Source organism: Kogia breviceps, chromosome 15 (assembly GCF_026419965.1).
Source record: "Kogia breviceps isolate mKogBre1 chromosome 15, mKogBre1 haplotype 1, whole genome shotgun sequence".
Classification (NCBI taxonomy): domain Eukaryota; kingdom Metazoa; phylum Chordata; class Mammalia; order Artiodactyla; family Physeteridae; genus Kogia; species Kogia breviceps.
In genome coordinates, this window is record NC_081324.1 from 78590061 (window position 1) to 78607459 (window position 17399).

Genomic DNA, 17399 nt, shown 5'->3' on the forward strand with positions numbered 1-17399 from the left:
CCACTCTGGGTGGAGTTTACAGCCTCTTCCCACTGAAAGGCTGGGTCACGTGATTTGCTTTGGCCACTGGAATGTTAGTGGATGTGGTTTGAGAAGATGCCTTAAAGGTGTTCAAGCAGCTTGCCTTAGCTCTTCTGTTCTGGTGACCTGCCATAGGAAGAGCACGCCCCAGGGAGCTTCTCCTTCAACCCGCACCCTGAAACAGGGAGACGGGTGGAGCAGACTTGATCTTGACCTGAAGCCTAAAAAGGACCCTTATTTAAGCCAACGTAGGCCTGCAGACCCAGGAGCGTGAGAATAAATGCTAGTTGTTTTCAGCCACAGAGTTTGGGGGAAATTTTGTTATGCAGCATTACTGTGTCAATAGCTGACTGAGACACTGGCTGATGTCACATCTCAAGACTCCTTCTATACAACAGAGAACAACAGAATTCAGACCTGTTTTGGCGGCAGTGTGATGCAGTGATTCTCAAATTCTTTATTGGCATAAATAATTCAGACATTGGATTCTCACTAAAGATTGCACTAAACACAGGAAACAATAGGCTTGCCGGCTCAGAGGCTCACAACCTGTCCAACAGCCCAAGTTAGAAATACCTTTTTGAGAAGTGTAGAAAACTTTATAAATGATTCTGTACAAATATACACAGTGGACCCTCCATCCAGCTGGCCTTCCTTTCTTGGATGGCATCTGAATCGACTGTTCTTTCCCAGCAATGAGACATTGGCAATGAGAGACAGACAGACAGAGACTGAGACAGACAAAGACAGAGAGATCAAGGAAAGGAAAGAAGCGGCCCCAAAAGGAAAACATGAAGCCAACTTCTTACATGAACTCATTCTGCGACAGTCAGAACAAACATGAAGAAATATGGGCCGTCGGTCCGTGTCGGTCTGTACAAGAGTTAGACTTTATATATATATAATATATATATATGTATAATATTTATAGGTATATATACTTTGGGTATAGAAAAAGTAACAGCATAATTTACATAGAGAAAGCTTTTTTTACAACTGAGAATTTTCCTAAGGTCAGTAACTTTGAAAGTAATCAACCAAATGAATCATGCGGTAAGTGTGCGGAGCGGACCCCAGTGCAAGATCAAAGCTCAGGGAGACAGAAATGAAAGGCTGAGGGTGGGACTTGACTGCCCAAGTGGGATGTTTTCAGCCTGGCCCAGCCGTGGGCAAGGGCACTCACCGGGTGTGACCAGACTCATCTGGCCCCAGTGCGCACCCCTGGCTTCTGTCTTGGGGCCTTGGAGGGTGCTGGTATTTCCCGAGGCTCTCCAGCTCCCTAAGGTTGAGCCTCTGCCCTATGGATGCAGCGGTGGGGGGGTGCCCTTATGAGATGTGGGCATCCCTCCCCATGTCCACCAGGGCACCAACACCTAAGAAAATGGGTAACACCTACCATCTCTCTATTCCAGTCCTTCATCTTTTCAGGAACAACCCCCTGGAGGTGGAATTCCTGGGAAAGCTACAGGTGGGTCATGGAGAAGAGAAACCACATTTACTGAGCACCTACAGTGTGCCAGGTATTATGTGATGCTATTGACATTCATTACTTCATGTACTCTCTCCAATACCCTTGAAGGTTAGGGATCTACTAAGCGCTCGTGGGCTGCATGAAGCTAAGAAAATCCAAGGAATGCTTGGGGGAACTGCTGGCACTGAGAAACTGATGGTGAGGTCATTATTCACGATCGAGTGTGGCTTATGAAATACATGTTGAGTCACAATGAAGCAGGTGAACAAGCCCTGCTAATTTACAGCAACACACACACACACACACGCACACACACACACACACCTGGGAGTCCTATGGTCGGCCAAGATACTATGTTTCCCATCCTTCAAGCCCTGACACATATTTATAGGCACAATGGCACACACCATCCCACCAAGAGGGTTGATACATTTTCTCCACACTTCAGGCTGCACTGCAGCCTTGGCCCATGGCCCACTATGACCTCTAGGTCTCCCTAAGCCACTTGGTAACAAACCAGTATTTTGCCCATCACACCCGTCACGTTTAGTTGGAGACCCTTAGAATAGGGTCTTTCCATCAATAAATTTCCACGTTCATGCATGTCCCTGACCTCAACACTCCAGTGGCCTATGAACAGGGGGACATAAACTCTCCAGGAAAGAGGCCATGGTGAGACAGCCGAGGGAGGCTTTCTGGTGTGGCAAGACAGACATGTGGGCCTCAGAGAGCAGAGACACAGGTCGCAAGAGGAGGTAGAGGGAGAGTGAAGCAGAAGCAAAGACAGGGAGGAAAATGCCTTAAAGAGAAGGGCTGATGGCCAGTCCATCTATAGAAGTGATACCCATGAGTCCTACCCAATGCAAGGGCACTAAGAAACAGAGACATTGTGTGGAGGCAGGCCGCAACAGAGCCTGAGAGAGAGAGAGAGAGAGAGATGCAGAGAGAGAGAGTCCGCGGCAGCCTAAGTACTGGCCTGATCCAGCAAGCACAAACCCACCTGAGACACCTTCTTTCCCAGGACAAGGCCAATAACCTGGCCCAGGCATGATGTCGGCGGAGAAGTCAAGGTCTCCACATCTGAGCCGGGGCACCTTCTGTTTCGGGGTGGAATTTCCCAGGGTCTCGCATCAGGGTTGGGGGAAATCAGGGGAGGGCAGAGCTCGTGCCTAGGGGCAGGCTTTCAATATAGTATCACTTTGCCTCTGAGCCTGCACATGGGCTATTCCTTCCACCCTACCACTCACTCCCATTTGGCTCAAATCTCAAGACAAGGTTCAGGAACCCCCTCCTCTGAGAAACTTCTCCTGAGGGCACTTGTCCGGGTTGGGTGATCCTCTGGGGCTTCAGGACACCTGTCAGAACTTCTCTATCTCATCCACTGGACTCAGGTCCCCTGAAGGGAGGGGGCACTTTTCTTCCTCATTTTTTTCCAGAAGCACAGGAAGAACTGACTAAATATTTATTGGATGAGTAAATGAGATGAAGTCTTGGGGAACGAAGGGATACATATTGCCTGATGCTGAGCTCTGCTGGCGGTGTAGCAGGTGTGGTTGGGGACATGAGCTTTTCCTTTTTTTTTTTTTTTTTTAATAGATCTTTATTGGAGTGTAATTGCTTCACAATACTGTGTGAGTTTCTGTTGCACAACAAAGCGAATCAGCCATAGGCATACGCATGTCCCCATATCCCTTTCCTCTTGCGTCTCCCTCCCCCCTCCCTATCCCACCCCTCTAGGTGGACACAGAGCACCGAGCTGATCTCCCTGTGCTATGCGGCTGCTTCCCACCAGCTCTCTGCTTGACATTCGGTAGTGTATGTATGTCCATGCTGCCCTCACTTCGCCCCAGCTTCCCCCTCCCCACCCACCCGTGTCCTCAAGTCCATTCTCTACGGCTACCTCTTTATTCCTGTCCTGCCCCTAGGTTCATTAGAACCTTTTTTTTTTTTTTCTTTTTTAGATTCCATATATATGTGTTAGCATACGGTATTTGTCTTTCTCTTTCTGACTTCCTTCCCTCCGTAGGACAGACTCCAGGGGGGACATGAGCTTTTGGAATACGGGGGAGACTTCCTTCGACTCCTTCAGTTGCTCAATGGGAGGCATTTTAGATCCACCAAAGGGCCCAAAAGTAGGAGCTACGGTGGTTCTAGGGGACCATGACGTGGAAGCGATGCCCATGGAATACGGGAGCCCACGGGGATTTGGGGAGCCCATGGTGGGGTAAAGGCTACCAACTGGATGACAGCTAGGGAAGGGGAGTCAGAGAAGCTTGGGTGACGCTATGCCTGACACCATTCAGGCATCCAGCCTGTGTGCTCCGAGCCTTGGGGCTTTATATTCTGGACAGCGAGGCCAGGATGTGTGCCTGGAGGAAGGGAAACAACAATCTACCGGCATTCCCTGGGGTAGGGGGCACCTGCGGAGGAAAAGCCTGATGAGAAAGAGTAGGGAGGAACCGGGAAAAGCCTTCAGGCATCTCACAGCTGTGCTCAGGCCCGGCCAAGGGCTCCCATGCTAGCCACGCCCCCTCCCTTAATGGCCCAGCCGGGCGGCACCCAGCCGGCTGCCGGGATTTGCCGGGGGTGCTGAGCGGCCCTCCGTAGGAGGTCCTTGGTGTGGCAGGACAAGTACATTACGGCAGCCTGACGTCTACACTACAGCTACACAGCAGTTACGTGAACTTACACGAGTTTATATGTACCCATTTTATTAGTCGTAGTAGTAGCAACACAGATAGAAAATAAACAGAGAAAATGGCTACAATCTTGGAGGACCAATGCATTGCATTCATTGTCCGGGATGCATTTAAGCCGCCACTGCCCCAACCCGGGCAGGGCTCGGGGCGGGGGAAGAGGTTGACCCACCAGGGAACGGCACCCCAGTCGACTCAGCAGCCTTCTTGGAAGGTGGTGGACTGAGTGTCCCCAATTCCCAAAACACCTTTCCCAGCCCCAGTCCTTTGCGATGCCAGACTTCCTCATTCCCCTCCCCCCCCCCCCCCCATCCTGGGACTGCTGGAACCGCCAGGATCTGACTGCAGGGCTGAAGCAGCGGGACCTACAGAGCTCGTCCACACCCAGGCCCGCCTCCATCCCCACATCAGCCACGCGGCCACCTCCTGTCCACACCGTCCGTTTTATTGCGTCGTCCCCACAAGAGACAGCCCTCATACCTCTCTTCTCCACACTTAACTCGGGATTGGAAGGAGGGGGGAGAGGCCCCCGGATATCTGGAGACTCTCCTTCCTGGGGAAGACAGAGGGGAGACTTCCCTGAGTGGCCCCTGAGACACAGCACTGGGGTTGCCCGATGCAAGTGATAAGATTTCTGGTCTATAAGAGGCTTTTCTTCAGTAAGAGGACAGAGCGGGCTACCGCCGAAGGAACGGGGCAGGATGTGGCAGGGAGAGCCAGGCATCGGGCGGCTGACCTGCGGCTCACTTCCTAGCCCACGAGCTGCGATTTTAGACCTTGCCTTGCCCAAGTAGATGGTGCCAGGCAAGTCCACCTCCTCCTCGCCTAGGCAGCCTTCCAACCACTGAAGATGCTAAATATTGCTTTAAAACCCACTTCCATGCCACAGTTACTGAAGGAGGCCCCGCCTTGAGTTTTCCTGTTTACCTCCGTCTGATTGCCTTTTTTCTTTCATGGAAGGTTGCAGATGGCAGGAGGCTGGATGTGGGTCCTAGCGATGTGGCTGGTGACAGTGTACTCAAGACCTCATGCCTTGGCTCAACTGACTGAGAATCGGATGGTGACACTGTGCCCCTTAGAAGCTCCCAGGGCTTTCCCGCTGCTCTGAGAAGACCTCTGAGATGCTCCCCAGCCTGGGATGCTCCTATTCCCCAACCCCCAGCCCAGTTCATCCACTGTCCGCCCTGTTCACCCGCTCTGGCTTCCTGTCATGCCTCAGCCTAGAATGGTGTTTTAAAATGGGGTGTGTGTGTGTGTGCAGAGGGTGATTCTAACCCCCAGGGGACATTTGCAATGTCTGAGACATCTTTGGTTGTCACAACTCAGGGGTGGCAGGAAAGGGGGGTGCTACCAGCATCTAGAGGATGGAGGCCAGGGATGCTGCTCAATATCCAACAGTGCACGGGAAGCCCTGCCCACAACACACATTACCTGGTCCCAAATATCAACAGCGCTGAGGCTGGGAGACCCTGACCTAGAGCTGTCATCTCTTCCTCCTTCTCTTCCTTTAGGTCTCATCTGAAATCTCACCTCCTAGGAAAGACCTTTGCCGACTGCTGCCCCTCCACAGCCGTCTCCCTTCCTCACATCTCATGTTACTGGTCCCCCATTCGGGGGCTATGTGAGTGGTAATTTATAGATTGGTGTTGGCCGGATTCTTGTCTATCTCCTCCACTGGGCTCTAAGCTTCAGAACGGGGAGACTTTGTTTCCCTCATCACTGAATGCCCAGGGCCTACAAATGTAGTAGATGCTCAATAAATAACCCACCGAATACATGGCGGATGAAGAAATAACCCTACAGAATTCTGAACTGACCCAGCCGTCGGCATCCGTCAAAAGCTCATCTCCCACCTTGACCAGCCCATTGCTCACCACTTCAGAACAGGTTTCTCTGCCTCCTACTGTCTGGCTGTGCTTTTTTTTTTTTCCTGCTATCCTGGCACCAGTCTTTCCAAAATTCTCACTCTAAGTGCTGGAGATCAGGGTAATTTTAAACTAGAAGAACTAGCCAAGCTGGTCTTTTTTTCTTAAGTGGTGGAAAAGAAAAACTAAGATTTGTTTTTAATCATTAGACGTTGAAATCTAAGAAGGCAGGAGGCAAATAGCATGTTGGCATAAACAATGGCTGCCCACTCAATGGAGGGAGGGAGCCGTTCTTCTGAGCTAATTTAAGCTAAATACATGGCGGTTATTTTTCATCTCTACTATTGTGTAACTTTCTCCTCTGTTCACGGTCCAGGGGAGATGTTATCTGGTAGGAGTCGGTGGTGGTGGAAGATAAAGGGAGGAAGGAAAGGAAGAGGTAGCAGATGGAAAGTACTCTCAGCCAATAACCAAGCTGGTTATTAAAAGCCTTTCAAGAGCTCAGGAGTCGAGCTGGTGGCCCACTAGGACCCCAGGGAATTTTGTCTGGGTGAAAACTCAATTTTGAGCCTTCCACACAGGGAAGAAACCAAAAAACAACAGGACTCAGGTTTCCTTTCCACCCCTCTATAGGCAACATTCCGTATCTTCAGAGATGTCCAGATTGAACCACAGAAACTTTTACAAACTGCCTCAAGTGAAGAACATCCCTCCCACTCACATACACACTGTATTTCCTTAAGGTCCCCGGGTCTTCCAGCCCCTGGTACGAGGCTGGGGGTGGCAGTCAGGCCTTGAGGGGAAGCTGTTCCCTGGAAGATAAATGATTTCTCTCCAAGCAAACACATTACCAAACAGGATCATATGCAAGGTGTTACAGACAGAATCTTTCTTTCTGTATTTTTCAAGTTGCCTGACTGAAAATAAAGCTCTGCGGGGCCCTTCGACACCATCCACCAGTTACAGACAAGACGTCAAATGACTAGGCTTCTGGAAATTTCTGAGGCCTTACTTCTAAATCTACCTCTGCTTCTAAGAAGGGACCTAGCCTGGAAGAGTTTTCCTTCTTTTCTCTGGGCCTGAGTTCTTTCTCCTGTGAAAGAAGGAGAGGCATGAGATCAGGCTGGCTACTCGCACCCACATGAAGTGGCAAGGCATGCTGTGATTGATTAGCAATGTCTGCCAAGAGTACAGGAGGGGCAGTGGTAGCAGAAATGTCACATATTTGTACTCCTTGGACTAGGTCATCCTTCTAGATCTTCTAAATACAGATCATTCTAGATCTTCACTGCAATGACCTGGCTGAAGATAAAAATTCAGGTCAAGACCTAGCTGGCCCCTATGTGGGCATGATGTCCTCTGTTAGTCTCCGAACCATGGTATGTGGGGGAAGTCACCGACACACAGCACACTTGACCCCTCCATTGGAAGACACGATCAGCCAGAACTTTCCTTTGCGGCGTCCTTTTGCATGGAACCTGTCCTCATGCACAGAATGGGGGTCTTCCTTCAGCAGGCCTGGGTAGGGAATGTGAGGTGGCAGGGGCAAGGTTCAAGCTTTCTGGGGCTCAGGAGCGGCCAGTGGTTCCCCCCCACCCGCCACATCTCTCTGCCTAATGCATCTTGTTCTGCTTCTAGGTTCACGGTGCCAGCCTCCAGGGGAGGTGGGGCTGGACGGGGTCGATCTACCTGTCCTGGCCCCTAGCAGGTGGTGGGTAAATGCTGGGCGTCAGCTGTCCTCTTCTGTGAGCTGGCACTTGCTCTCAGAATACCGTGTAAGACACTGAGTTGAGTTCACAGGGGTTCATCTTGTTGGGGATTCAGAAACCAGCCTGCGGAAGCTTAGGAAGAGCGGCCTGCTGTTGGCCTATGACAGCTTTAACTACATGGCAGTGTCTTAAAAGCTCCGCTAAGTCCTGCCGTCGAGAACTGAGTTCAATCTTGTTCTGCCTAAGCATTTCCGACGCTTATTTGTCCCAGAACCCTTCCGATAATGCCACGTCCATCTAGTCTGCTATGGAATTAAAGGTCTATGCAACACAACTGGTCAACTGTGTTGACCCAGGGTCAACCCGGATCAGGCGAGCTCCGGGCGAAGCCCATTTCCTCCATCTTGGTCCTCGATAGAGGGACAGCAGCCATCTCACCCCATGACGAGAAATCCTTCATATTCTTGGTGTTAGGAAAAGGGGAAGTAGGATCCCAGTGGTCAGTGTGACCACTGAGAGGGAGGAGGGCCCACTGGCGAGCCTCCTGGGACAGAGGCCCACAGTTAAATGTTAAGTACAGGAGAGGGAGAGGGCTCAGCTGACGGGACAGGCTGCTCGGCGCAGGGGTGCTGGAGGAACCCAGGAGTGGCTCTGCCAACCCAGATGCCCATTGCCTGGAAACGGGCAGCTCCCGGCAGCCTGTCAGTCTGGGACCGTAAGTGCGGGCTTCCGTGCAAACTCCCACGAGGGTGCCCACCCTCCCCTGCACCCTCCCTCTGTCCTGGTTACGAGCTACAGATAACAGCACAGGTGTGGACTGTAATGTCCCAACGGGCAGCTGGGCATATACCACTCAGGACGGTGGTGGGTTCCTGGGAACGAACGAGCCCAAAGAATCACATTTAAAATGTTGGCTCTACCACTTCACAGGCTGCTTTACGGCTCCTTCCCACAGTTTCTTTGCCTGTGAAATGTGGATAATGGTACCTACTTCCCAGGACCGTCCAGTCATGGGGATTCAGTTGGCCTGGCACATAGCAAGTGCTCAGTGAATTGTGGCTGTTAGAGATGCATCATTACTCCGCCTCCCAGGGCCTAGGTACCCTGGGACAGCTGTCCCAATGGGACTTTTTATGAGTCACGACCGTTGAATCTGGCAAATTCATTTGGAGTGACACGGGAGCCACAACACAGGGCCCGGTTGTGGGCACCCCATTACTGCCCAGCCCTGCCGGTGGAGCCCCCTGGCTGCAGGGAAGGATGTCTGAGCCCCGTGCCAGGGCCTCGCTCTGACCCAGCAACCCTCCACCCCAGCATTCTGCAAACATTTACTGAGTACCTACTATGTGCCAGGCGCTAAGCTCGGGGCTGGCACGTAGGTAAATTGAGGAGGTCGGGGAGACTGAAGATCTCCCACCAGCCTTCTGGCCCAGTCGGTTAACGGGATGGGCGTGGATAGTACGCTCTTGAGAGGGTAGTCAGGGACAGGAGAGGAATGAGGCCGCCGAGGCATGCCCGCGGGAGAGTCAGGAAGAACCTTCCGGACACGGGCTTCCCACATTCCCGGGTCCAGGCTGACATATGCTGCATCTCATCCCTCTCCGAGGTCAGGGCGATTACCTTACGGGTGAGGGCTGGGCTGGGGCGGGGGGAGGCGGGGCGGGGGGCCAGGGAGAGAATCCCCCCGAGCCTGCTCAGAACCTTCCTCACGTCACAGGCGAAGCCAAAAGAGGGCACAGCAAAAGCGCGACTCACCGAGGTCTGTTCCTTTGCCGCTGACGGAGAATATAAATAAAAGCGAGCATCGTGTCACCGACCCTTTCAGACTGGGCTGAAGCACATTCACTCAGTGGTCAAGCGAGTGTCCCGCTACAGACGGACTGCCCACCCTCAACCATGGAGATGAAATCTGGAACTGCTGGACCCCAGGGACGGAGGCGTGGGTCAGGGCGCATGTTTGACAAGAGCGGCAGCAATGAGCTGACCCTCGTAGCCCAGGGGTCTGGGAAATCTATCTCCCAGGGGATCTGCCACGGAGGATCCAAGGTGACCAGCCAAGGCACAAGAGAAAGCTCCTTAGAGGATGTCAAGGGTTGAACTGAGCTCCCCGCTCCCGCCAAAACAAAGATGCATTCAAATCCTAACCCATAGTACCTCAGAATGCGACCTTATCTGGGAATAGGGTCGCTACAGATGCACTGGCTAAGACAGAGTTGAACTTGAGTAGGATGGGCCCCTAATCCAATATGACTGGTGTCCTAATGAGAAGATGGCCGTGAGAAGACAGACACACAGAAGGAGAAGGCTGTGTGATGACAGAGGCAGAGACTGGCGAGATGTGTCTACAAGCCAAGGAATGCCTGAGGTTTCCAGAAAACTGCCAGAAGTAAAGCAGCGGGCGGCCAGGAAGGACTCCCTGACGGGTGCCAGGGGGAACTTGGTCCTGCCAACACCTTGATTCTAGACTTCTAGGCTTCAGAAGCATGAGAGCATCAATTCCTGTTGTTTGTGGTACTTTGCTACAGCAGCCCTAGCTGGCTAGTGCAGAGGGGGAGGGGGGCTTGAGTGCATTGGTGGCATATCTGAAGCAAGACCAGCCCTCAGGGGATTGCTGGGTCAAAAGAAGGCTGGCAAGGGATGAGGACAGGGAGGGCCAGCTTAGGGACCCAAGGCTGAGAACTAGCCAGCCAGGGACGGGAGTTTTGCCTCAAAAGACCCTAAAATCAGTCTCTGAAATCCCAAGGGTCCTTGTTATGGACTGAATTGTGCGAGACCTCCCCAGACCCCCGCCATTCCTATGTTGAAGCCCTAACCTCCAATGTGGCTGTATTTGGAGATGGGTCCTTAAAGAGGTAATCAAGGTCAAATTAGGTCATAAGGGCAGGACCGTAATTCGATATCACTGGTGTCCTTATAAGAAGAGACACACCAGGCATGTGTGTGCCCAGAGGAAAGGCCACGTGAAGATACAGTGACAGGTTGGCTGTCTGCAAGCCAAGGAGAGAGGCCTCAGAAGAAACCAGCCCTGACACCTTGATCTTGGGCTCCCAGTGTCTAGAGCTGTAAGTCAAATACATTTCTGTTGTTGAAGCCCACCCCCGCCCTCCCCCAGACTGTGGTGTTTCCTTACGGCATCCGGAGCAGATTAGACTCTTTCAACCTCTGAGGCCCTAATTCCCTCCAGATCCTGCACACCAAGTGGTCTCAGTGTCAGCTCACGCCTCTCCCAGGACGGGGAGCTTTCTACCTTCCAAGGCAAAAGCCGTTAGAGAAAGTTCTTCCCCTGCTGGAACTCATTCTCGCCCCTGGAACTGCCTCCCGCGGGTTTCCTGTTCCTCCTCTGGGAACCATGTGCAAACTGGTTTCTCCTTCCTTCCGACAGTCGCCTAGATCAGAGGTCGGCCAAAGTCTTCAGTAGAGGGCAAGACTGTAAATATTCTCAGCTTGAAGGGCCACCCTGTCTCCGTTACAAGTAGCCAACTCTGTCGCAGCACAAATGAAACCGTGGCCTGTATGTAAATGAGTGGGTGTGGCTGTGAACCAACATTTGTTTACTGACATTGATATTTGAATTTCATAGAGTTTTCACGTATTGTGAGCTCTTCTTTTTTTTTCCCCCAATTAAACACTGTAAAAACCACTTGGTGGGCTGGATATAGCCCACGGGGCATAATGTGCCAACCCTAAGTCGAGATTTTTAAACATAGTGATTGGGCCTCAGTGTGTATCACCTCCTCCCTGTTCCTTACACGATCAGTCACAGGTGAGGGCAAGAACTGTGCGAGGTGAGGAGTGGGACGGCATGTGTGCACGTGGGTTGGAAGGTGGAAAGGCAGCAGGCCGGGGTTTCCCAGATACAGGAGTCTAGTCTCCAGAGATCAATCCAGGGCTTCTAATGACGCAGAATCCAAGGTAGAAATAAAGGAGGACTTCATGGCAAGACAAGATTTTTCTTTTTGACCAGCAAAGGGAAAACGACACCAAAACAATTAAGTGGAGACTTTGATTTCCAGTTCACTCTGGGGATGGTGACGTGTGGAGATGTCCCCACATAAGGTGCCCCTGCAAGGGGACTCCCCATTTTCTGAAACACCTGTGACCAGGAAGCGTTGGTGGGAATTCAGCGTGCAAATCCACATGCCTTTGAAAGAAGGCAAGGTCAAGGCTTCCTAGTGAATCTGTACCCTGTGAACTGGTCCATTTGGGAAGCCTGTGTACCTAAGGGTTTGCTGAAAGCAGGGCGGAGACAGAGGCAACTCGCAGCTGGGCGCCGGGCACCTGCACACAGCTGTGATTGGACGTGGGCACACAATCTGCGCTGTGGATTCTACAGAATGAGCCAATGGCGGGCTGGCAACTACGGTGTGAATATACACACCATCTTTTCTTTTCCCCCTTTTGCAAAAGATGAGTGAACATGACCTCCTCCCACTGCGTCAGGGAATAAGGACTGAGGTCAGCAGCGAAAGCAGTGGTTTGGTTCCTCCTGGATCAAAATGTCTGCAAATAAAAGCCGGCTTCTAAACAATTCAGGGTGGTGCAGCTGGAGGGCGGTGCGGGGATGGGCTGGACTGGCTACAGCGGAGACCGAGGAAGGAGGGAACAAAGTAAAGACCTGGGAAAAGAGGGAGACGGCAAGGCGAGAGCAAGTGACGTGGGACCCTGTTCTGCAGGCAGAGAAACTCCAAAGGCGCAGGGGAAGCTGGGGTTTCTCCCTGGGTCCCTCAGGCTCCGCCCCTAATCTCAAGCTGGTGCTTGCGAACAAATGGAAAAATCAGCCTGCGGAGCTGCTGCTGGGCCCTGCCAAAGGCTCTGGGTGGCCCTGTTAGTTAATTCAGGAAACAACGGAGGCGAGAGGGAGTGGGCTGCAGCTCTGGTGAGCATGTCAGCTTCAGGGAGCTGACCCTGGCTGCTCCCCGGCTTCCTCATTTCCTACTCCTGCACAGAGGTCCACGATAAAGACCGGGCTCCACAGACCCGAGAAGTCTGATCGGGCTAAAGAGATGTGAGACCCGCAGAAGGCCCCGGCTCAGGCCTGGGGCGGGTCCGCTCGGTGACCTGCCTTAACAGGGCGGCGGCCGCTGACAAGAGCTGCCCGCAGCGACAGCAAAGCAGCTGGGGCTTGTGCAAACACGTGCCAACGCCTCCAGACACACAAAGGACGGGCTGAGGGCCACGGCGACAGATGCCCCAGAAGAGGAATGTTTAGGAATGGCCCACATGGGGGCCTGGAGCCCCTGGTCCCAGGCAGGTGGGAGCACTGGGAAAGTAACCAGGAAGGCCTTTGGGGGTTTCCCTCAGCCAGGGTCTCGGGAAGCATGACCGGTCTCATCATTTTTCGCAGTTTGGAAGCAGGCTTGGCCCCCAGAGCGTGAACCAAAGCGGGGACGATCCCCATATCTCTGGTTGGACGTTGAGTCTGAGCCCAGGTGGGTGTTTGAAGTCGGAGGTCCCCTCTCTTTGAGGGAGACATCTAGATAAGGTGGCGACCAGAAGAAACCAAGGCTGGGCAGTGTCCAAGAAGTACGGTGGGGCTGTGGGCAGACCCTGGGCCTCCTGCCCAGCTGTCCTGCTAGCGCCCTGCTGGGGGGCAGATTTCCCTCGGACGCCTGGGCAGGTGAATGGGGTCCAGGGTTTGGGGAGCGTAAGACATGCCCCTGTAAGGTAAGGAACATAAGACAGAGGCTCTCCCCACCATTCTGCACCTGACTTGCTCCCAGCGACCTCCGTGTAGAACACTGGACCCTGGTGTGGTTAGCAAGAGCAGCTGGGCCAGGTGGGGAGCGAGGGATGGAAGGCAGGGGCGCTGAGCGTGCAGAGACGTCGAATGCGGAAGCCGCTCTGCGGTTCGGCACCGGCTGGAGCTGAAAATGCAGAACCCCGACAAACAGCTGCCCTCCTCGCCTCCCCCGCTGGACTTTTTAAGGGTGAAGCAGCAGGAGCGGGGGGGGGGGGGATCATTTGCAAACAAGATGCCGTGCACACGCGCTGTAACCCAACACACATACCCTAACCCAACGACCCATACCTGTCATTGTGGTGGATAAACTTAGCTGGTGTAAGTGCCAGAGCAGAGGGAGGGAAAACGAATGTCCTAGAACTTCCCCCTCCCAGAACCCCAGTTCCCAAGGCTCAGACTTCAGGGGGGCGTCATGGATGAAGGTGAGCTGGAAGGAGCCACTGTGCTATCCCAATGGAAGTGGGGGGCAGCGAGGAAGAAAGGGCACGAGGCTGTCACAGAACAGGAGAGGGCAGCGGAAACGGGGAAGCGTAGCCCAGAGAGACCCAGCGCGCAGAAGACATGCACTTCGGAGCGATACGCAGAGGTGCCCAAACCTTGACAGGCTTGGGTGGTGGTGGTGGGGCCTCCGAGAATAGATGTTTGCACAGGAACAGCTGAGCCTCCCGCCCAGGTCTCAGCCCCACAGCCTCCACTAAGCGCGCGCTCAGCTCTGCGACCCCGTCCCGTCTTTCCAGACGGCGCAGCTGGAACCCACCACGCAGACGCCGAAGCAGCTGATGGGCGCTCAGCCCCGGACCTGGGGCAGCCTGACTCCCGTCATCAAGGGCAATCGAGAGCGGACGGTGTCGCGCACGTAGACACACACGCACACACAGGCCGGTCCTGTGAGCCTGCCCGCGCGGGACCCCTGCCCTAGCCTCCACGGCCCAGGGACTCCACATCCAGCCCAAAGTTCTCTTGTCTACACCGTCCCCTGGGCCTCACTGATCAACTCCGCATCCCCCTGGCTGGTCCCATGAAGTCCTGGCTCGGGGTCCCCACCCCTGCCCGAGCGAAGGCGTGGGTCTGGGGTGCGGGGAAGCTGCCGGGCTCAGTCGTGCAGCGCTCCCAGGCCGGCCGGGGTCGGTACCCTCTGATGGTGAGCCTCTGGCCTCCTGAGCTGGCAGAGGGCAGAGCAGGGGAGGAGAGGTGGCTTGGGAGCTGAGGCAGCTGAGCGCTGTCCCTTTGTCCAGTGGTCACAGCCTGGAGCACGGAGAGAAGGGAGAGAGTGGCAAGAGGTCACATGGGTATGACAACGCCATCTTTTGTGAATTAGCGCCCTCTCGGAGGTCAGGTGGTCTGAGATGAGCTGTTCCCGCCCTCTACAAGAAAAGGCGGAGGTCCTACTATGCGCTGGGCTCCGTGCCAAGCACCTCACATACCTGATCTCGTTTAAACCTGAGGATAGCCTGCAAGAAAGGCACATTACACCGTTTTTACAAATGAGGCTCAGAGAGGTTAGGTGTTTTGCCCAAGGGTGCACAGCCAAGAAGCAGCAGGCTCTTCTCACTGGAGCATGTAGCTTCTGGAATAGGGATGGTCACCCAGCTGTGAGCTGGGTTGAGGCCGCGTGGGACCGGAACACCAGCCTGTGTGCCATGTGGAGTTGCTGAGAATGCTCAGTAAGGGATGGAGATAAAGGAAGCGGAGGTGAGAAAAGACCCATACCATAGACTCCAGCTGTGGGTGGAGGCTTTGCTGACTACCGTTGAGCCAGGATCTGGGCTGTCAGGGGCAGAATTTATGCCCACTCTCCCAAGATGGTTCTAGAAAGACAGGCAGTCTTTGCCTAGAAGGGAGCAGAGTGGAGGGGTCAAGATCATGGATTTAGGGTCCAGACCAATCTGGGTTCCAATACTTGTTCTGCACCTTACTAGCTGTGTGACCTGTGAATAGGCACTTAACCTCTCTGTGCCTCCTCTGGGGGTACAAGACTACCTCTTAGGGGGGCCCTGAGGATTCAGTGAGATAATGCAGACAGAATGCTTGACATGGCACCTATCACACACGTGTTTAATAAGTGGTGCCCAGATGATGGAGGTCGTGCTGGTGGTCGTGGTGATGAAAAAAAGAACTGGAAGCAGGGACTTGAACAGATACCTATACACCAATGTTCACAGCAACACTATTCACAATAGCCAAAAGGCGCAAACAAACCAAGCGTCCGTCAACAGATTAATGAACAAACAAAACGTGGTATAGACTTACAACAGAATAGCACTCAGCCATAAAAAGGAATGACGGTCTAATAATATATGCTACACTGTGGATGAAACTTGAAAACATGCTGAGTAAAAGAAGTCAAACACAAAAGGATAAATATTGTATGCGGCCACTTATATGGAGCATCTAGAACAGGTAAGTTCATAGAGACAGAACGTGCATGAAAGATCAGGGCCAGGGAGAGGAGGGATTAACCATTATTTCCTTTCTCCTGAGTCTCTGAAATTTAGTGTAGATTTTATACGCAAGGCACACCTCAGTCTAGACTCTCCCCCTTCAAGCGTTCAACAGCCCCATGTGCTATGTGGCTGTTTGGGGACAGCACAGGTGCAAAGGGTGGTCCCTGGACCAGCAGCATTGGCATGACCTTGGAAATGCAAGATCTTGGGCCCCACCCCAGACATACAGAATGAGAATCCGCACTTTAACAAAGTCCCTAGGTGATCTGGATGCATATTAAATCTTGAGATGCACCGCTCTGGAACGCAGGCTTGCCCCAGCCTTGCCTCCAGCTCACCACGTGCTAAGCCACACTGGGATTCTAGAAATGCCAGCTCCTCTGATGTGAGCCATGGAGGGGCAAACCCAGGATCCCAGAGGCGAGTTTCGAGTTAGCTGCTCACCTCCTGGGAATATGCCAGCTGCAGCTGAGACCTCTTGGTTGGCCCCCCGTGCAGATTACAAAGCCCTAGACAGGACCCAGATCCTGGGCCTACTGTAGCCAAGCCCTCCCCTAATCCACTGCCGACCCAGGTGGTTTCTGAAAGGACCACACCAGCAGAGTGACCATCTCAAAGCCGGATGAGTGTGAGTGAGGAATCTAGAGGGGCTGATGTTGCGGGGAGAGCAAACTCTAGGCTAGGGAGTTGGGACCTGACCTGTGTCCCCAGCTTTGTCACCAACACCCCACGCAGATGTGGGTGAGGTGCTGAATGTCTCTGGGCCACGGTTTCTCCACGTGTAAAAGGAGGAGGCTGGATAAATCTGGAATGGCCGGGAAAGGCATCCATGCACTGATTCTAAATAACTGCTGATGAGTGCCACTGAGTGATGGCAGATGCTCTGTGACGGATTAGTCATGTCTGCCGTGGGTACAGGAATAGGACACAGACACCTTGCCCGTCTATCATCTGTGAAATAGATACACCCCAGGACTTTTCTACTTTGATGAACAGCGGACATGCAAGTGGTGGGTTCAGGGTACCCCCTCACCATGTGATGCTCAGACTTACTGGGGCATCAACCTTCATCAGGAAGAAACAGGCAGTGAGGCAGCCACGGTAGCCACAGGAATCCAGGTCCTGTATGGCAGCCTCTAGGACCCAAATTGCAGAGGAGACTCCCCTGAACAGAAACACGGTGGGGAAGGGTGGTACGCTGGGGAGGGAGGCGGGTACACGGAAAGGAGACGGTTGGCAGAGGAGCTGGGGTGGGGAGCAAAAAGGTGACAAAGGCCAGAGGACAGGGCAGTGGGGAGAGGTGCTAAGGGGGAACACTTACTCTGCAGACTTCCAGAAATGTCCAGGGTGAGACAGGCGGCGGTTTCGCTTTGGCAGTTTCTCCAGCATGTCCATGAGCTTGGTAAAGGTAGGTCTCTCTTCTTGTTCAAAGGCCCAGCAGAAGAGAAGAATG

The 17399-nt window shown here is 53.3% G+C and overlaps 1 protein-coding gene across 4 annotated transcripts in view; it reads right to left on the reverse strand.

The window, feature by feature from the left end:
• Positions 1-441: 441 nt before the first annotated feature.
• KSR2 (kinase suppressor of ras 2) overlaps positions 442-17399 on the reverse strand; it is a 410583-nt gene continuing 393625 nt past the window's right edge. For 3 of the 4 annotated variants that reach the window (XM_067015445.1, XM_067015448.1, XM_067015444.1), the window contains 2 exons: positions 17268-17399; positions 442-14747 (listed from right to left, as the gene is read on the reverse strand). The exon at positions 17268-17399 is cut by the window's right edge and continues 2 nt beyond it. In XM_067015445.1, coding sequence (XP_066871546.1) covers positions 14741-14747; positions 17268-17399 — 139 coding nt within the window. In that variant the 3' untranslated portion in view covers positions 442-14740. Of the gene's footprint in view, positions 14748-17263 lie in introns of those variants that run through there. The other variant, XM_067015446.1, reaches the window with a different exon arrangement.